This window comes from Jaculus jaculus, chromosome 9 (genome assembly GCF_020740685.1).
Source record: "Jaculus jaculus isolate mJacJac1 chromosome 9, mJacJac1.mat.Y.cur, whole genome shotgun sequence".
Classification (NCBI taxonomy): domain Eukaryota; kingdom Metazoa; phylum Chordata; class Mammalia; order Rodentia; family Dipodidae; genus Jaculus; species Jaculus jaculus.
The window spans coordinates 137,471,353-137,492,157 of NC_059110.1; the positions used below are offsets into that span (position 1 = coordinate 137,471,353).

The 20,805-nt window shown below is 50.1% G+C and overlaps 1 protein-coding gene across 1 annotated transcript; it reads right to left on the minus strand.

Moving 5' to 3' along the window:
* Positions 1-627: 627 nt before the first annotated feature.
* Positions 628-14,745, minus strand: P4hb (prolyl 4-hydroxylase subunit beta). Its single transcript, XM_004655063.2, has 11 exons — positions 14,578-14,745; positions 13,453-13,659; positions 10,758-10,891; positions 10,470-10,607; positions 4,560-4,664; positions 4,290-4,415; positions 3,884-4,084; positions 2,993-3,113; positions 2,725-2,906; positions 2,546-2,632; positions 628-1,558 (listed from the first exon to the last, which is right to left on the minus strand). Exons 1-11 carry the CDS (start codon positions 14,726-14,728, stop codon positions 1,481-1,483), a joined length of 1,530 nt encoding a protein of 509 aa, XP_004655120.1. The 5' UTR covers positions 14,729-14,745; the 3' UTR covers positions 628-1,480.
* Between the last annotated feature and the right edge of the window lie 6,060 nt (positions 14,746-20,805).

Consider the following 20,805-nt stretch of genomic DNA (forward strand, 5'->3'; position numbering starts at 1 on the left):
ACCAGAGGCCACAGTGAGACTCTACCTTGAAAAAAAACAAACACATATATATACATATACATACATATATATACATATACATATATATACATATATATACACACACACACACACACACATATATGAATGAGAGAGAGAGAGACAAAGCCTGACAGCCTGGGTTCAATTCCCCAGTACCTATGTAAAGACAGATGCACAAAGTGGCACATATATCTGGAGTTGTTTCCAGTGGCAAGAGAGTTTGAGTTTGAGGCTATCCAGAATACACAGTGAATTCCAGGTCAGGTCAGCCTGGGCTAGAGCAAGACCCTGACAGGCTAATGTCATTTTTTTCTTGGTAAATTGTTACTGGAACTCTAATCAGACAGCTGTACTAATGACCCAGCAGGTGCCCCACCTATGCAGTTAGTCACATCCATGGTGGTATGGTCCATCACGACCAAAGGAGGGAACCAGCAGCTGCCAGAGTAAACAGCCTGTGTGGCAGGCTCCTCTGAACACCTCTCTCTGCTTTCAGACGGTTCAATAGAGAAGCTCTCTAGCCAAGAACACCAAAGCCTTTGGTGTCTTAATTTCAGCCCAGCTCCACTGGCTCAGTGACCGTAAAGGAGAGGTGATGACAGGTAGTAAAATTTCAACTTTATTTGGCCAATGTATTCAATTCCGGTATGGTAGAAATGCCTGAAGAATGGGCAAGTTTCAGTTCTGCCCCACAGTCCGTGGCTGTCTCCCAGCCTGGGAATTGAGGGTTCTGGTTCTGCTACACAAGGCCATAAGCCATGCTGGAAAAGAACCCAGCTGTCCGAGCTACACTGTCCGTGGTAGACAGGCTGGGAGTCCTGGCTCCAAGTGGGTAAGGGGAGCCGTCGAGGCCTTACCTGGGCCTGTAGTCAGCCACCATTGTCCCCCTTTCACACATGGAAACCCACCCTGACAGGATCCGGAAGTCTCTGGTTAACCAAAAATTGCAAAAGCCATGCTACCATGGCAATACTGGCACAAGGTGGAGAGTGACCATGTCCAGTCCAGATCCACCCTCCCCACACAGGGCAGAGGTCTCAAGGAGGCCCAGCAGCGGTGGAACAAATACCCTGATGTCGAAAAATGTCTCAAGTCCCACAGATGGAATTTTCTCAAGTGATAGTATAACCCTCTCTAACAGGAAAGAGACATCACCAGTGTGAAATCCCAACATTTTAGCGAGCACTGAGGACAAAACCCATGTACAAAAAAGTACATCACCATTAAAAAAAAGTAGCCCTCCAAGATGGGCTGGCCTGGAAAAAAATCCCTTTCCAAAAACTGAAAAGCAAGAGATGGGTTAATGTGTACATATGTTAGAATGAGTGTGGCTTCAGAAAGATTCCCTGGGTTCTGATGACGATCCCTCCTTGGGTGAGGGTCAGGATCCGGAGGCTGGGGCAGCTGACAGTGCAGCCCACCAAGGTGTCAGGTTGGGTGCCCAGGTCCGGCTTCTCAGTTACAGTTCATCCTTCACAGCTTTCTGATCATCGTCTTCCTCCATGTCTGGCTCTACAGCTTCTTCAAGGTCAAGGTCCTAGAGACAGAAGAAGGGCCAGTTAAAGGACCAAAACTACATCTCAGCAAGCAGTGTGTGGTGGCCTCACTCAGACCAGCCAGCACACCAGTAACCAGCGAGGCTGCCTTGGTCAGGAACCCTAGGAGCCTTCCAATGGACAGAAGGTCGTAAACTCCAGTAGGAGTTCAAATGCAATATCCACTAGGTACAAAAGACCCTTTTCCTGCCTCAGGCTGTGTGGCCACTGGCAGCAGGAGCTGCTAGCTGACTTCCCTCCACCTCATAGCAGCTTCCTCAGCAGGTCTGATTCTGCTCCCCATTTCACCCCCGCTTAGGCTGCTACCATTTCCTACAACCCCTGCTTTGAATGCCACCAAGTCTCGCCCCTGCCAAATTCTCCTGATCTGTCTCTGCTTCTGTCTCTGCTTCCTTCAAAGTGACTGCCATCAGAGTCATTTGGTCACAAGCTAGCCCACATAGGACTCAACTCCTGCGGGCCAGCCCCTGCCCACTCCAGCTGGGGCTCCTCACAGGGACTAGAAAACGGTCATATCAGCAAAGCAAACAAAGACCTTAGGTGGCAGACTAGACATTCAAATCCAAGTCAGCAGGGATTATGGAGGACCCTGTGGTAGGAGCCTGAAATTTCCCAAGCCAAATCTGTCTTTCAGGGGCATTTTCTAAACTCATTAAGTGCTATTTCACACAGAAGGTGAGTGTGATAACACATGCCTTTAATCCCAGCACTCAGAAGGCAAGAGGTAGGAGGACTGCCGTGAGTTCAGGGGACCCTGAGACTACATAGTAAATTTCAGATCAGCCTAGGCTAGGGTGAGACCCTACCTCGAAAAACCAAAAAATTAACAAAGACTAACAGGGATTGCTTCCTTCAGACCTCCCAGGCAAGGTGCTAGGGTCCCAGGACCCAGGATGCAGTTCCATGGTCTCCAAGTAAAAGCCTGGGCCAGAACCTCCCACACGGACCAAGGACCAAAACTCACTCACATCATCATCCCCTGCCCCATCCTGGCCACCACTCTCCAAGAACTTCTTAAAACCATCTAGTGTCCGCTCGCCATTGTAATCGATGACCTGTGGGAAACAAGGTGGAGAGGTACAGAACCAGTCTCGGCCTCAACTGTACCCCGGAGGCAGCAGTCTCCCCTCCGTGCAGGAAGACACACCGTTCTGTCTGCACTGGCAGGGAAGAACTTCAGCGTAGGGAAGCTATGCACTTTGACGGCTTCCACCTCATTGGCTGTTGAGTCCATCTTGGCGATGATGATATTCTCATGATCCTTGTATGTTTCTCCCAATTTATCCCAAATGGGGGCCAGCTGCTTGCAGTGACCACACCAAGGGGCATCTGGAAGAGAGCAGTGCTAAGGACCCATCCTGGACCACAGCTGTCTGCAGGCACAGCAAGCTGGAAAGCCAGAGACCTTTACTTACAGAATTCAACAAAGACATTCTTTTTCTCATCAAAGGCGACCTCCTCAAAGTTCTTCCCAACCAGCACTTTGACAGGTTGCTTGTCCCAGTCTTCAGGCAGCTCCTGGCTCATCAGGTGGGGCTGGAGGGCAGAGACCATAGACCACTGTTAGCAACAACACTACCCCCACCAATCGTGCCGCTGAGGCACACGCTATTGGAGGCCGCCAGAGGTGATGTTGCCAGGAATCTAGCAAGAGAAGGCTGAGCCCACAAGGTTGTGCATGCAGTGTTCTTGTAGCCTTGAAGCTCTCTTGGCGCCCGGTGCAAAAGGTTTCTCTACATAGTCTCAAAGGCAGCAGACGGCTCAGTGCTTGGAATACCTGCACTAATGTCTTCAGGCTTTGAGGGTGAAGCTGCAGGAAACCAAGACAATAGAAACTAGAGCCCACAGGATGAAGATGGCAAGGTCCAGCACAAGGGGGAAGGAGACCAACCCAGAGAAAAATCAACTCCTACCAAATCAGAGAGCCAGAGCCTCAGAGGCCCCCAACACCTCAGCACTGAAGCAGACCAAAAATGAACCCAAGATGGCTCAGGGAAATTTTGCGGAAGAGGGGGCAGAATGTCAGAGCCACATGGTGGGTCACGATATGCAGAGACATTTATCGTACCCATAACTGTGGGCTAACTCCACAATGCACGACCCATATACCTCAACAAGGAGGGACCAATGGGGAGGCGGTAGGTCACGGATGAGCCTAATAATGGTACCAAACTGCCTGTATTTGCTGAATACAAAACTAATAAAATAAATAAATTTAAAAAAAAAAAGAAAGAAACTAGAGCCCAGGGGCAGGCCCTGTTCTACCAAGTCTACTGTGGCCAGACTGACCGAGTGCCAGCCCCTACCTTGATCTTGCCCTCCAGGAAGTGCTGGCAGAACTCCGTGATCTTCTCTGCAGTCAGCTCATCTGACTCGGGCTTGTACTTGGTCATCTCCTCCTCCAGAGTAATGAGCCGCACGGCCGGGCACTCTTCCTTCTTTAGGCCGAAGAACTCCAGGATGCGCTGGTTGTCAGTGTGGTCGCTGTCGATGAAGATAAACAGGATCTTGGGGAGAAAAGGCATGTCGAGACAGGTCACATAGGCTTCCCCTCAAAAGTAGGCTTGCACCCGACACTGTTCGCCTTTCTTGACCAGAGTAGTGGGTGGCTATTGGCCGATGTGGCTGGCCCAGCAGATTCCCAACCCCCAAATCCTGAGGAGCAGCTGCAGAGGGCTAGCCCCTAGCATCTTGTCCCCTAAGGGAGCCCACCTTGCCCTTGAAGCCCTCAGCCGCTCTCTTGAAGTTGCTCAGTTTGCTGTCATAGTCAGACACACTCTTGGGCAGGAACAGCAGGATGTGCGTCTTGATTTCACCACCAAAAATCTTCGGGGCTGTCTGTGGGACAAAGGGAGTTACTGGGCCTGAGCCATAAACAGCTCTGACAGCCTACTCTCCTAGTGGTTCTGGGACCATTACATGCTTAGGCTATAAGACAAGGTAACTTGAATCCCACTACCCTGCCCTTGTGAAGAGCCCCACCTGCTCAGTAAACTCGATGACCAGAGGCAGTTGGTTGTGCTTGATGAAGTCTAGCAGCTTCTCTTTGGTGACTTCTCCCTCAAAGTTGTTCCGGCCTTCATCAAACTATAGACAGAAAGTGTGCTGTAAGCCAACCCCAAGGGGCAGGTTCTAGGCTTTGCCAAGCATAGCATCTGGGAGTCCCCACAATGGAAGACAGGACACACTTGACAGCCTAGACTGGATTTAGCCATCACTCTGCAGCCACCAAGTCCATAAATTGGTTTCATGACCACACCTCAAGCCTAGTAATTCAGGGTCCTTTGGCTCTGACTGATGGCTCAAGTGGCAAGACAGCCACAAGTATGCATGGACATCCTCCCCCTAGGCCAGGACAGGCACTCGTGACTGCAAAGACTACATGGTCTAAAGCACACAGCAGATGGAGGGGCTGACTAAAGCCTGAGAAGCCACAGTATCTCTGCTCTTAGGCAAGAGCCCCCAGCTGCCATGTACTGGGAGGGTGGTCACCTCCAAGTTCATGAAACATCAGCTCAGAGTGTAGTCCTCACAGCATCCTGGACCCTTCAGACAAAACTAATTTTCAGATTCTCTGTAGCCTAGGGTGGCTTCCAACCCAAAATAAATGTCTCAGCGTTTTGAGGGCTGGGATTACAGGTATGTGCCATCACAAAGCTACCTTTTTTTTTTTAAACTCAGTGATCATCCTACCTCTCCTTAGTGCTGGGATTAAAGGTGTGTACCACCAAGCACAGCTCCACAAAGCTACTTCTGCTTCTTGTATTCAGCTTACATGAGTGGCTGGAGAAGTGAACCTAGGGCTGGTAGGGTTTTCAAGCAAAGGCCTTTCAGTGCTGAGCCATCTTCCCAGACTCTCAATGCTACTTTCCTAAGTATACTTTGTCAGTGTTTCCTCCCCACACTGTTCCCCAAGTTTGCAGCAGCAGGTGAAGGACTTGCAGGACATGGTCAGAACAGAGAGAGGAACATGAAGAGGACTCAGCCATGTCCTGCCACACTAGACACTGAAGAGACTGGTGGACACATAAGCAGGGGTCTCCCTATGCTGCTCAGGTTGGCCTCTAACTCCTGTGTTCAAATGATAATTCCACCTTAGCTTCCTGAGGATCTGCACTACAGATGCATGGCACATGGCACATGCCTGGCTATTGTAAAAACAACATTCCAAACACTTCCTCAATTCTTTTTTCTTTTTTTTTTTTTGGTTTATCAAGGTAGGGTCTCACTGTAGCTCAGGCTGATCTGGAATTCACTATGTAGTCTCAGGGTGGCCTCGAACTCATGGTGATCCTCCTACCTCTGCCTCCCGAGTGCTGGGATTAAAGGCGTGCGCCACTATGTCCGGCTCATAAAATGGCACAGTATTGCAGAGAACCTACTACACACTGCTGGCCTTAAACCATCTCCAGATGACAACACTAACCACAGAAATAACATGTGCCTAGCTGCTGCACTATTTAGGCAATGAGGACAAGGGATAAAAGCCTGTTCATGCTAGGTACAAGTGAAACTCTTATTTTCTTCTTTTGTTTAAATGGAGACAGAGTATCATTCTGAAGCCCAGGATGACTGCAAACCCTTGATCCTCCTGCCTCATTCAGCCTCTTCAATGCTGGGATTACAGGCAAGTGCATGCCACATCTGACTTACCTGAAACACTTTTTTTTTTTTTTTTGAGGTAGGGTTTCACTCTAGCCCAAAAGCGGGCCTGGAATTCACTATGTAATCGTAGGGTGGCCTTGAACTCACAGCAATCCTCCTACCTCTGCCTCCCAAGTGCTGGGATTAAAGGCGTGTGCCACCATGACTGGCTTGTGAAACACTTCTGATCCAGGTGGCTGAACCTGAGGGTGCGGTGCACTGATGACTTACTTTTCTTATTCATCACTTTCCTTTACACTTCCCCAGAGCAACAGAAGAACAGGTGGCTGGGCTGGGGATGGAGCCCCCATGTGTCCTGCTCTCCAACTGAGCCCCAGGGGTACAGGGTTCCAAGCACACACTGTCTTGCACAAACATCAAGTGTGGTGAGGATACTGCAATGGAAAGGTGTGGCCAGGAGGCCCACTAAGAGTGATATTTGGAAAAACTGAGCTGCTAGTCCAGGCCTGGTTCCATCAAGCACCCCTCAGGTATGATGTGAGTCATGGTTACCAACAGGACTCCCCCAGAGAACCAGCTACAGTCGGAACTACCTTATAATGAGACCTAAGTACAGCTGAGCACCTGGCTTGGGCTGCTATTTCCTTCGTCACATGCCCCATGACATTCGTTCACAGTCTATTTTGGTAAGAACTTGGCTGGGGGCCTTGTACAAAGACTCCTGTGACTCTGCCCACGTCTCTGATGTAGATACTAGGCCCACCAGGAAACGTCAGATGTCATGAAAAATTGGACACTGGAGGTGCTCCTAGCCTTACACTTACTCGAAAGAAACAGTGAACATCAGAATAAATATGTGGACTTGCAGATGATGCCCAGTGGCCCTAGCTCCGGAGCTGTGTCCTTAGCCATGGTCACATACCATTGTGCAAAGACAGAAAAACAAGCAGCAGCTGGCCATGTCCAGGGCCCATAGTCCCTGGCCCCACTGGACTGCTTAGAACAGTTCCCTAGGCAGCCAGGATAACCTAGCTCATTGGTAGAAGTAGGTCTAACATGCTGAAGAGGAATACAAGCCAAAAAGAGGGCTGGAGATGGCTTAGTGGTTAAGTCGCTTGCCTAAAAAGCCTAAGCACCCAGGTTTGATTCCCCAGTGCCCATGTAAGCCAGATGCACAAGATGGCACAAGCGTCTGGAGTTCATTTACAGTAGCTAGAGGCCCTGGGGCACCCATTCTCTCTGTCTCAAATAATAACCAAAAAGTGTAACCGACTGACCCACAGTATGGCAACCAAGAAACAAGTCGCTGCTGGGCTCCACTTTAGCCATACTCTACTTCTGAGCTGCAAGTGTGAAAGTGCTGCCTACTATGAACGAGCACTTCTCCCTGGAGTTGTGCCCAGCCCTGGTGGACACATGTGGTCTCACCTCCTCAGGCCAAGATTCACAATACAGAGCAAGGCCAGCGAAGCAATTTTTAACCATGATCTTCAGCATAATCACCCATCTTGTGCTAACAAGGCAATTGGGGCCAGACTGTGTGGACTGAACTGAAGGAGCTTTGGCTCCACAGGCCTCAGAGAAACAACCACAACTGTCTTTGTCTCCATCAGGACGTTCCGTGGGTGTGGTGGATCACACCTTTAATCGCAACACTGGGGAGGCTGAGGTAGAAGAGGAGGACAGCTGGACTTCAGGCCAGCCTGGGCTACAGAGTGAGTTCCAAGTCAAGGAGAATCTATGTAATACAAAATAAAAGCCTTGTGTGCTGGCACATGCCTTTAATCCCAGACCCTGGCAGGCAGAGGTAGGAGGATTGCCATGAGTTCAAGGCCACCCTGAGTATAATTAATTCAGCCTGGCCTAAAGTGAGACCCTATCTCAGAAAACCAAAAAGAAACAAGACTTCCTTCAGCACTTCCCATTTTTCTAGTCAGACATAATTTAATGTTTCTGGGCACATGTGCTAAAACAACCAATAATTTAGCAACTCTACCTCTTTAGAAAACACAAGGCCCTCCAGTGAGTGAAGCACGGTGGCTGGCTGGAACTCTCTTAGGAAGGGGTCACCAAGAGCACAAGCACCGCCAGCTGTGGGGTACCCATTCCCACTCCTGCCCTCTGCCCAGTCTAAGAAAGGCCACCTGTCAGCCCTCACTAGAGAACCAATTTGCCCCTCACCTTCAAAATCACTTGCCCCAAGCTGGTGAAGCCCTTTCAGAGACAAAAACCATAATGACCTCAGGTGCCAGGCTGGATGTGCACCCTCCCACCAACACTGAATCCTTCCTGAATACAGTTTAACTCTTTTCTGCTTGACTCTGCGACTTTCTTCCTCCCGAGGACACCTCTTGCCTAATGCTCCTGATTCTTCATGAAATTTTCTCCCCTTTCTCATCTGGGTGGCATTAACCCCCAAGCACCCCCATCCAGGTTATAGCTGAGCTGCAAAACCATGAGTGCTTGGGCCTCCACCCAACCTGTCAAAAAAAAAGGCATAGCTGGAGAGATGGCTTAGTGATAAGACACTTGCCTGCGAAGTCTAAGGACTCATGTTCAATTCTTCAGATCCCACAGAAGCCAGACACACAAGGTGACACAAGCACACAAGGTTATGCGCATGTCTGGAGTTTAATTACAGAAGGAGGCCCCGGCACGTCAATTGCTTCAATCTTACTTAAAACCCTACCTCAAAAAAAAACAAAAAAGGGCTGGAGAGATGGCATTTGCCTGCAAACCCAAAGGATCCCAATTCGACTCTCCAGGGCCCACATAAGCCAGATGTACAAGGTGGCACAAACATCTGGAGTTCGTTTGCAGTGGCTGGAGGCCCTGGTGTGCCCATTCGCTCTCTCCCTCTCTCAATTGAATAAATTATATATATTAGGGGAAAAAAAAACCCAAGCCCACAGGCTCCCTAACACTGCAAACAAGAACTTGCTGCATTCCTTGAACAGGGAGAAATGGCAAGAGACATTTGGCTGGGCTGGAGAGATGGTTTAGTGTTTAAGGACCTTACCAGCAAAGCCAAAGGACCCAGGTTAAATTCCCCAGTAACCATGTGAAGCCAGATGCATGGGGTGACGCATGTGTCTGAAGTTCATTTGCAGTGGTTAGAGGCACTGGCACACCCATTCTCTCTCTCTGGCCCCCTCAAATAAGTTAACTAAATATCTAAATTATTTTTAAGGGGGTTGAAGGTATGGCTTAGTGGTTAAGGCACTTGCCTTCAAAGCCTGAAGACCCAGGTTCAATTCCTCAGAACCCATGTAAGCCAGATGCACACAGTAGTGCATGTGTCTGGAGTTTGTTTGCAGAGGCTAGAAGCCCTGGCACTCTTGCTCTCTAATAAATAAACAAAATTTAAGAGAGACATTTGGCTTCCAGGGAGGAATGACATCCGGTCAGGATAAGCATCTTTTCAGGAGGCACAGGAGGAGCTGATGTTTCAGAGCTTCTGCTGGCTAAGGAAGACATCTCAGGAACAGGTTCTACAGTCCTATGAATGTAATCAACGCCACCAAACGGCATTTAAGAATGATTTATTTAGCCCACCAATTCTCTCTCAAATAAATAAGCCAAACAATCCACGTAAGCCAGATGCACAAGATGGCGCAAGCATCTGGAGTTTGTTTATACAGGCTGGAGTTCCTGGCCTGCCCGTTCTTTCTCTCTACCTACCTATTTGTCTCTCTCTCTCAAATAAGTAAATAAATATTTAAAAAGAAAGAGAGAGAATGATGGTGGATGCTGAAGAGAAGGTTCAGCAGTTGAAGGTACTTGCTTGCCAAGCCTGACAGCCCAGGTTCAATTCCCCAAAACCCACATAAAGCCAGATGCACAAAGTGGCAGATACATGCCATGATTCCAGCACTCAGAAGGCAGAGGTAGGAGGACTGCTGTGAGTTAGGAGAACTGCTGTGAGTTTGAGGCCAGCATGGGACTACATAGGGAATTCCAGGTCAGACTGGGCTAGAGTGAGACCCTCCCCCTGCTAAAAAAAAAAAAAAAAAAAAAAAGAACAAAAAAAACACACGCCCCAGATCCATATGGCTGCCTTGTTTTATCAGGAGACCCAAGAAGCTGACCAGAGACCCTGCACACCAGAGTCAGAAGGCTACAATGTGAAGTGGCTGCTATAGCATGACTCCAAAAAGATGTAACAAAAACTCTCCATAACCATCAGTGAAGCTCCATGAGGTCCTTCCCAATATAAAGCAGGCAACACTTCCCCCTACAGACCAGCATCTGGAACTGCCCTGGGCACAGCCACCCAGGGCAACTCACCTTCTTAAAGAGAACCACCCCATCTTTGTCAAGCTGGTATTTCGAGAACACATCACTGTTGGAAGTGATCCCAAATGGTATGTCATCAATGGCCTCTGCTGCCAGCAAGAACTGCTTGGCAGAGTCTGACTCCATGTTCTGGAAGAGAAAGACAAACCAGAAGTAGCCACATACCCCAGTACATACCCCACAGAATAGCAGCAGGACAGACCCAGACACCAATGTCCAGGCCAAGTGGAACCCCTCCCTCAACACGGACAGTACACAAAATAGAATCCTGAATACTACCTTGAAGAAACCTATGATGGCCACCTCGCCGGAGTCCACCAAGGACTCTGCAGCTGCAACGTCAGACAGGGTGGTGGCAGCAGGACCTGTGCGCTTCTTCAGCCAGTTCACGATATCATCAGCTTCTCTTCCAGCTACACCCCAAACAAAAGCCAGGGTTCCCTGTGAAACAGGGTACCACCCACCCCGCCTGGCCCCTTCTTTTCTGAGCTCCAATTAGAAGGCCGACCCCTGGAACAAGCTGTTCTCCCCCATGGGATTCTAGAACAAGAAGCCACCCTGGTGTTTAGTGAAAGAGTGCTCATCTTGGGAAACAAGGATCACAAGCAGTTTCTCCTCTAAACCCTCTGCATTTTCTAAATGCCCTTGGACAGTGGAATTTGTTGACTTCCCCCCACAGTGTTCACATTAGCTACAGCCCTGCCGATGTGGCTAGTCAATCTCAGTGCCATTTCTACCATCCCCAAAACAGGCGCAACTTGACCAGGACATATAGGGGGGCCAGGAGTGCCTGTCCACAGCCTGCACTACCCTCTTCCCAGACCACAAAGATTTAGAGAAAGGCTTTACTTGAGTGCTTCCCAAGAGAAAATAGTGTGAAAGAAAAGAAGCCTGCTCCTCCCTCACAGCACAGCAGCTAAGCTATTTTCCAGCACTTAACTACCTGGGCCATTCAGAGTGGAGCTACCAAATAATTTATGATTCTGCAGCTCAGTGTCAAGAAAAAACTGAGTTGATAGTTACCAACACACGTAGGAATAGTAATCTCACCTACAAAACCCAGGTGATAAGACTGGAATTAACAGAACCACAAAAAAGAAAAAGAAAAAAAAAAAAAAAAAACCTGTCAGGAGCCAGGCGTGGTAGCTCATGCCTTTAATCCCAGCACTCAGGAGGCAGAGGTAGGAGGTTTGAGGACACCCTGACACTACATTCCAGGTCAGCTTGGGCTAGAATGAGACCCTACCTTAAAAACAAAAACAAACAAACAAACAAAAAACCTATCAGGAGGTCTAGAGAGACGGCTTAGTGGTTAAGGTACTTGGCTGCAAAGCAAAAGACCAGGTTCAATTCCCTAGGACCCATATAAGTCAGATGCACAAGGTAGCACAAATGTTGGATTTCATTTGCACTGTCTGAAGGCCTTGGCGTGCCCATTCTCTATCTGCCTTTCTCTTAAAAAAAAAAAAAAAAAACTGGAGCCGGGCATGGTGGTACATGCCTTTAATCCTAGCGCTTGGGAGGCAGACATAGGAGGATCACAGTGAGTTCAAAGCCACCCTGAGACTACAGAGTGAATACTAGAGTGAGACCCTACATTGAGGGGGGGAGGGGAGAAACACAACACACACTGTCAGGAGCTTTTTTTTTTTTTTGGAAGACTGTCTCACTCTATGTCCCTGGCTGATTTGGAACAACGTAAACAAAGCTGGCCTCTCAAATTTGCTGCAATTCTGCTGCCTCGGGGATTATAGGGATGTACCACCATGCCTGGCTTTGGATCAGAACTTTCTGTTCCAAGAGTGAACACATGTAAAAATGTGGGCCTGTAGGAACTGAGAAGATGGCTGAGTAAGTACCTAACTTGTAAGCATGAAGGCCTGAGTTTGATATCCACACTACTCATAAAATACCAGGGCATGGTGGCGTGCACCTGTAATCCAAATGCTGAGAGACGGAGACGGATTACCTGGGGCTTGCTGACCAGCTAGTCTTACCTAATAGAGAGCTCCAAAGGTACAAGAGTCTGCCTCAAGCTGGGCGTGGTGGGGCATGCCTTTAATCTCAGCATTCGGGAGGCAGAGGTAGGAGAATCGCCGTGAGTTCAAGGCCACCCTGAGGCTCCATAGTGAATTCCAGGTCAGCCTGGGCTAGAGTGAGACCCTACCTCAAAAAACCAAAAAAAAAAAAAAAAAAAAAAAAAAAAAAAAAAAGAGAGAGAGAGTCTGCCTTAAAGGAGGTGGACAATGTTGCTGAGTGTGTGACACCGAGTTTGTTCTCTGTCCTCTGGGTTTCCACATGCTTGCATGCACACACAAAAAAGAAAAGTGGGGACTGCAGAAAGCCTAGTGAGGTGATTAAAGTGGTCTGAGACTTAATGGGACAAAGATGCTCAAGGGACCATTTTGCTAAGACTGAACAAGCCAATCTTAGGCAGCCCATAATGAGGATCTGATAGAATTGGGATTTTTAAAACACCAGCCTCTTCCTACATTAAGGCCCAGCTTCCATGAAAACTGCTTCAGAGAAGAACACACGGTGACAGGTGATTCAGATTTGCAATCCATCTCCAAAAGCTATCCAGTGAAAGGGCCCTCAATGGTGTGGCCCAATGAGAATCCTGAGTGTTTGGCTTGGTGCTGGCACACTATAAGTGATGGTTAGCATCACCAAAGGGTCCCACCACAGCACTGCTTCTAGACACCAGTGGTTCATAGCAGTATGGGTTCCCCCCCCCCCTCCGCCTGCCCAATCAGCAGAAAAGCATCAGGTGGCAGCTTCCCAAAATGCCACTACAGACCATGGCATTCTCCACTTGAACCTCTCCTCACAGGGCCCTTGGATACAGAAGTCAAGAACCTGAATGAGAACTGGGTCCTCTCCAGGCTTCTGACAACATCTCCCACCTCTGAGATACACTACTCATTAGCTCTCAATGCCCACACAAGCATTGAGGAGAAGTGCTAGGTCACACCTGTGTACTCCCTGGGGGAGGCTGTGTCTCCATTCTTGAAGAACTTGATTGTGGGGTAGCCACGCACACCATATTGCTGAGCCAGCTCAGACTCTTCAGTGGCATCCACCTTGGCTAGTCGAATCTCAGAACCTTCTGCCTTTAGTTTCCCAGCGGCTTTGGCGTATTCAGGGGCCAGAGCTTTGCAGTGGCCACACCAAGGGGCATCTGAAAAAGAAAGCAGGATGCTGTAAGTGGCCCTTGATCCAATTCCACTGCTCCTCTTTCTTTCTCCTTTGTACTTCCCTTCATAAAAACCTTATCAGTTCACCGAGATAACCAACCCTCTTAACACAAGCACCAAGCATGTTAATAGCTGGTACTCTTGGGCAATAACAGGACAGAGGCCACAAGTGACAAACCAATCCCAACCCCTACTCTGCCCTGTGACCATCAGTGCAGCAAGACAATCCTGACTTCATGTCATGTTACCTGCAACCAGAGCTGGCGTGTCCCTTAAATAGCTATCTAAGAATCCAGAGAAGAGGTTTATGTCCCAAGCAAGAATGTGCCCAGTACATCTAAAACTTTATACTGTGGGAATGTGACAGTCTGTCAAGGAAGATAAGCAGCTGCTTTGGACATGAGTCCCGACTCAAGAGTTAGATCCCAAATACTTGTAAACAGAAGCAAAGGCTTAGGATCTGGCTTGCTTCCCGATGCGAAAGCTGTGGCAGGTTAGAGGTGGGGCAAGGAGTAAGAATGAACCCCGCCTGGGTAGCTCTAATTCACTTTGGCCCACACACGTCCATCCCGTTCTTCCCAGATACCAGAGGGATCCTGCCATGTGGGCGTCGGGCACAAAGACTCTTTGCCCGCTCTCAGGCCCGCAGTCATCCTCCAAGATCCCTGGACACACGGGCTTCCCACTCTGGGCAGGAGGATGCTGGCTGAGCGGCCGGGAGCAGCGAAGCTGACAGCAGGTGCGCCGGGCGAGTTGTAGCCCGGGACCCGGCAGGCCGAAGCCCACGGAGCCAGCGCGTCCACGAGGGCCAGCCGCGCCGGGAAGAGCTGGGAGACGCCGCCCGCGGCTCGGGCTCGGGCCCGGGCCGCCCTCCCGCCAGGCCCCGCGGCAGGCGCACTCACAGAACTCCACCAGCAGGTACTTGTGCGCCGCCAGCGCCTCGGCGAAGTTGCTCTTCTTCAGAACCAGGACGTTGTCCTCCTCCTCGGGGACGTCGGCGCCCACCCTGACCACGGCGGCCAGGGCGAGGCACAGGACAGCGCGGGTCAGCATGTCGGACGACGGCGGCGGCGGCGGGCGGGGCACTTCGGTTAGCGCCGCCGGGACAGTCGAGGCGACGAGAGCGCGCGCCGGTCCAGACCTCGCTTTTATAAATCTTGGCCCGGGGACGCGCCCGCCCCCCCCCCGCCGCGCGCGCCACTAGCGGCGCGCACGCGCCCCGCAGCGCCCTTTGATTGGCCGGTGGCCCGAGAGCCCACCTTCCCGGAGTCGGAAACTCTGGGGGGCCGCTCAGTGCTAGCTCTCGATTGGCTGGGGTGCTCGCGCTCGCGATTCTCCCCAGCCTGTGATTGGCTGCGGGGGAAGAACTTTCTCTTCCTCGACTTTTGACTGGTGCGTTTTCCCCACACCCTCCGCAGGTCGGGAATGGCTGCTGCTCTCGGCTGCCCTGACCTTGCGGCTACTGATTGGCCAACAGATGCGCGCACCCCGCGCGTCCCTTCGTCAGACGTGGCAGTGGGGCAGAGTTCCCGGCCCTCGGGCGGAGCTACGCCTGCGCCTCCGAAACCACTCGTGTTGCATTCTGACTGGACCGCGTATCAGCACTTGCACCGCCCCTGGGACCCCAGCCGGAAGCGTGCGTGATGCAAGTTCCGGCGCGCGTGCGGCCCGTGCGGGTCCTACGGGGTCTGTTCCCAGGTCCCTCGGGTTCTTGCCTCCGGGGACGCCCACAGTACTGTGGTTGGGGCGCAGTTTAAAGACCTGCGCAGGCGCGGGGCGCCACCACCCTTCGTAGGCGAGGGCGTGCTGGGTTCCCGGTCAGTCGTCTCCAGTCGCCCTTCCTAGTCGTCTCCTTCCCGCCGGCTGGCAGAGGCTCGTGTAGCCGGAATGCAACCCCTGGGACCGCTGCGGGGTGGAGTGCAAGCCAGTCTTAGGAGACCGGGTCGAGAAGTGGGAAGTGTGCATATTCTCATTAGTATCTTAACTTAATATTGACTATAGAGTGAAATAAGGTTTGTGTGCATTGGGTTCTTCTAGGAAGCATTCTGACAGCCTAAAAACGAGTAGGAGGATCACAGCTTCTCGATGTTGGTTTCTCCTCCTCAAACCCATCCACTCTCTTTAATAAAATGTTGAAACTTGGTGTGGTTGCGCAGGCCTTTAATCCCAGCATTTGGAGGCAGAGGTAGGAGTGTCGCTGTGACTTCAAGGCCACCCTGATACTACAGAGTGAATCCCAGGTCAGCCTGGACTAGAGACCCTACTTCGAAAAACAAAAAGAAAAAAAAAAATGTAGATACAATTCCTGCCTTGGTCTATGTATTCCAGGCTGGCCTTGAACTCACCACAATTCCCTCTCAATCCTAGTGCAGGCATTATTGGTATTAACTTCTCGGCCCTGCCCTACCCACCTGTTTCCTCACTGCACACAGCCTGCTGCTACTAACACCGCCTCCCAGAGTGCTCTGCTCACTCGCTTCCAACAGCATTTCTCGTTTTCCTTTGCGCAAGCACTCCTCATACTCAAGGCTCACCAGAAAATGGAACCATTCCTATAGCTGGTGTACACATTGACTGTAATAATATCTTGCTTTTGAAATGGTGAGAACCATTGATAGTTGACATTGAAACATTCTTCTTTCAGGATATTCTCACTTTCTAGGGGACCTCTATTTAGAACTAGAATTCCTGCCAGGCATGGTGGCACACACCTTTAATCTTAGCACTTGGGGAAGGCTGAGGTAGGAAGATCGCCATGAGTTAAGTTCAGCCTGGGCTAGAGTGAGAACCTGCTTTAAAAAAAGATACTTGGGGGCTGGAGAGATGGCTTAGCGGTTAAGTGCTTGCCTGTGAAGCCTAAGGACCCCGGTTCGAGGCTCGGTTCCCCAGGTCCCATGTTAGCCAGATGCACAAGGGGGCGCACGCGTCTGGAGTTCGTTTGCAGAGGCTGGAAGCCCTGGTGTGCCCATTCTCTCTCCCTCTATCTGTCTTTCTCTCTTGTGTCTGTCGCTCTCAAAAAAGAAAAAAAAAAAAAGTGTGTGCCATCACACTGGGCCTTGTTTAAAAAAAGATACTTGGATGTGGGGCTGGAGAGATGGTTGAAAGTCAAGGACCCACGTTCAATTTCCCAGGACCAACATAAGCCAGATGCACAAGGTAGCACGTATGTCTGGAGTTTGTTTGCCGTGGCTGGAGGCTCTGGCGTGCTCATTTTCATTCTCTCTCTGCCTTTCTCAACCAATCCTAAAATTAAAAAAAGGTTGGGGAGGCACCTCTGGTGTGGTGTTGCACGCCTTTAATCCCAGCAAAGGTTGGAGGACTGTTGTGAGTTCAAGGCCACCCTGAGACTACATAGTGAATTCCAGGTCAGCCTGGGCTACAGTGAGACCCTACCTTGAAAAACAAAAAAAAAAAAAGGGGGGGGGATGCTGGGGAAATGGCTTAGTGGTTAAGGTGTTTGCCCCAGTTTGATTCCCCAGGATCCACATAACCCAGATGCACAAGGGGGCACTGTAGTTAATTTGCAGTGGCTAGAGGCCCTGGCATGCCCATTCGCTTTCGCTATATGCCTCTTCCCCCTCCTCCGCCCAAATAAATAAATAAATAAAAATTGGGTGTGGTGGTGCACACCTTTAACCCCAGCATACAGGAGGCAAAGGTGTGAGGATCACTGAGTTTCAGGTCAGTATACCACTACAGAATGAGCTTAGGTCAGATTGTTCCAGAGTGGGACCTACCTGGGGAAAACTTTAATTTCTTGCCTTCAAGACCAAATATGGCATGATCCACTCTCCCATTCTACGTGTAGGTCAAAAATACTGGGTTACCTGATGCCTGTCTCCAAGGTGACTACAGGCTTAGATAGGCTGTGAGCAAATGTGTCTTTAGAGAGCTCCCTGAGCATGTGAATTCCTTCTTAGCCCAGCAGGATGGTGATCAGGTGATTGCCCACTGCTCTGCAAAACTGCACAAGCACACGTGGCACACATCTGGTGGAAATCACCTCAGGTCTGCTGCCTTCTCCCAGTGTTTCTGTGGTTGTCCCAGCCTGCTTTGCAGACTATCATTTGGGGCCCAAGACAAAAGATCTTAAAAAGTTAGGAAGGTTATCTTTCTTTAATGGGCCTCTGTAGCCCCTGTAGGGCCGGGGTGTCCGCCTTCAGTGTGTTGGGCCTACAGGCTGAGAGCAGCAGGAGGCTGAGCCCAGTCTTGGCTACATTGAGACCCTGTTGCCACAAAAAGGAGGGCAGCTGGAGAGATGGCTTAGCAGTTAGGGTGCTCACCTGCGAAGTCTAAGGTTCGATTCCCCAGTACTTACATAAGCCAGATTCACAGGGTGGTGGATACATCTGGAGTTCGTTTGCACTGGCAGTAGGCCCTGGAGTGCCCATTCTCTCTATCTGCTTCTTCCTCTCCTCTCTCAATCTTTCAAATAAATAAAATAATTCTTTTAAAGGAAGCCGGGTGTGGTAGCACATGCTTTTAATCCCAGCACTTGAGAGGCAGTGGTAGGAGGATTGCCATGAATTTGAGGCCACCCTAAGACTACATAGTGAATTCCAGGTTGGCCTGGACTAGAGTGGAGAATTTACCTGGGGGGGGGGGGTTGCTGAAGGAGCAGGTGTGGTAGCACACTCCTTCAATCCCAGCACTGGGGAAGCAAAGGCAGAAAGATTGCTGTGAGTTTGAGGCCAATTTACAACTACCTGAGAACCCCCATCCAAAAAATCTCCAAATTGTTTTAATTTGCATTTCCCCCCTGAGGAAATGGCTCAGTGCTAAAGACCCTTGTTTGCAAAGAGCATCAGGCTGAGGCTGAATTTCCCAGTACCCTAATAAAGCTTGATGTGGGCTGGAGAGATTGCTTAGCGGTTAAGGCACTTTCCTGCACAGCCTAAGGACCCAGGTTTGATTCTCCACTACCCAAGTAAGCCAGATGCACAAGGGGGCCCAAGCATCTGGAGTTCTTTCGCAGTGTCTGCAGGCCCTGGTGTGCCCAATCTCTGCTGCTTCCTCTCCCTTTCTTTCAATTTTTTTTTCTTTTGTTTTTCAAGGTAGGATTTCGCTCTAGCCCAGGCTGACCTATAGAATTCACTAGGTAGTCTCAGGGTGGCCTCAAACTGATCCTCCTACCTTCTCTGCCTCCCGAGTGCTGGGACTAAAGGCATGTGCCACCATGCCTGGCTTCTCTCAAGGCATCCATTTTCAGTGGGAATAGACCCTGGCACAACTACCCCAGACACACATGCAAATAATATCTTTACGGGGGACAGGTGTGGTGGTGTACACCTTTAATCCCAGCACTAGGGTGACAGGTAGGAGGATGGCTCTGAGTCGGAGGCCAGCCTGGGATGACAGTGTGCATTGTAGCTCAGCCTGGGCTAGAGAGAGACCTACCTTGAGAAACACCAAACAAGAAAAACACACAACCAAGTAAGACTGCCACAGGGCATTACAAACAGATCATAGTGGAGACTGGTGTCAACTTGGCTCTGGGCCACCAGTGGCAGAAGTTAGGGTCAATGTTCCATGGCCCAGGTGACCACTGCCATGCTGACATTCTGTGGAAACCAGAATGCCAAAGCAGTCCTGTCCTAAATGGTCAGTTCTGAGCCTGGTAGCATGGCTGTCAGGGACTTCAGCCCTCCCTGCATTAGCTTCCTACACTGTCCCATGCAGGCATAGCTTTTTTTTTTGTTTGTTTGTTTTTGAGGTAGGCTCTCACTCGGGCTCACGCTGACCTGGAATTCACTATGTAATTTCCGGGTGGCCTTGAACTCACAAGGATCCTCCTACCTGTGCCTCCCGAGTGCTGGGATTAACAGCATGCACCACCACACCTGGCTCTTTTTTTTTGAGGTTGGATCTCACTTTAGCTCACGGTGACCTGGAATTCAGTCTAAGGTCTCAGCGATCCTACCTCTGCTTCCCAAGTACTGGGATTAAAGACATGTGCCACCAACACCTGGCCAAAGCTGGTTCTTGAGAATCCAGAGGATGACCTGAAATCTCTGGCCCTTAAGTTGTTGAGCAGCTGGCTAAGGTACAGATGTTCCTACAACTCTGGACATGCAGGCTGGGTCTTCTGAACACGTGTGGGCCTCAGCTTTAAGGACATAGCTGGTACCTCAGTTGCCCAGAACCTGTCATATGCCTTCCAAGAGCAGCCCCAGAGAGAGAGGGGTGGCTGTTCACCCTAGTTTCCAAGCCCTGCAAAGCTTACGCTATCATATTTCTCTGGACCATTGGGAATATGTCAAGTCTCATCTGGGCTCAGGCTCAGAAGTTGCTCATTAAATGCAGGTGTTGAAGGCTGGGTGTGGCAGCACACACCTTTAGTCCCATCACTAAGGAGGCAGAGGTAGGAGAATTGCTGTGAGTTCAAGGCCAACCTGAGTCTACATAGTGAATTCCAGGTCAGCCTGGGCTATAGAGAAACCCTATCTTGAAAAACAAACAAAAATATTGAATAACTAGTTGGTTGGCTTTTTTTTTTTTTTTTTTAGTATGGGGAGTATGGGTGTGCCAGGGACTCTTGCCACTGCAGACAAACTCTATATATGTGCACCCCTGTGTGTCTTTATATGGCTACTGGGGAATCAAACCTGGATGGGGAAGCTCTACAAGCAAGAACTGGTGATCTGAGCCATCTGTCCAGCCCAGCTTTTCTTTTTCTGAGGGTCTCACTGTAACCAAGGCTGAGCTGGAACTCACAGCAATTCTACTTCAGTCTCCTGAGTGCTGGGATTATAAACATGAACCACCATTCCTGGTTCCCAGCTGTTTTATTTTTTGAGGTAGGGTCTCACTCAAGCCCAGGCTGACTTGGAATTAACTCATGGCAATTCTCCTACCTCTGCCTCCCAAGTGCTGGGATTAAAGGTGTATGCCACTCCACCCGGCTCCAGCTGTTTTAGTATTTAGTATAACTCAATGTTCAGAACAGAAAAGCTCCCTTTTAGCCTGCAGTTTGGTTAGAGAGGTCCAAGGGCGCTTGTGGTAGCTGGCCACTGGGCCTGCTGTGCTGGTGGCTGGCGTGAGCTGGGAGTGCAAGTGGAAACATGGAGAGGCAGGGCGGTGATGTGCATGGCCCATGAGCTGAAGTGGGCTGACTGCTTGGACTGGTGCTT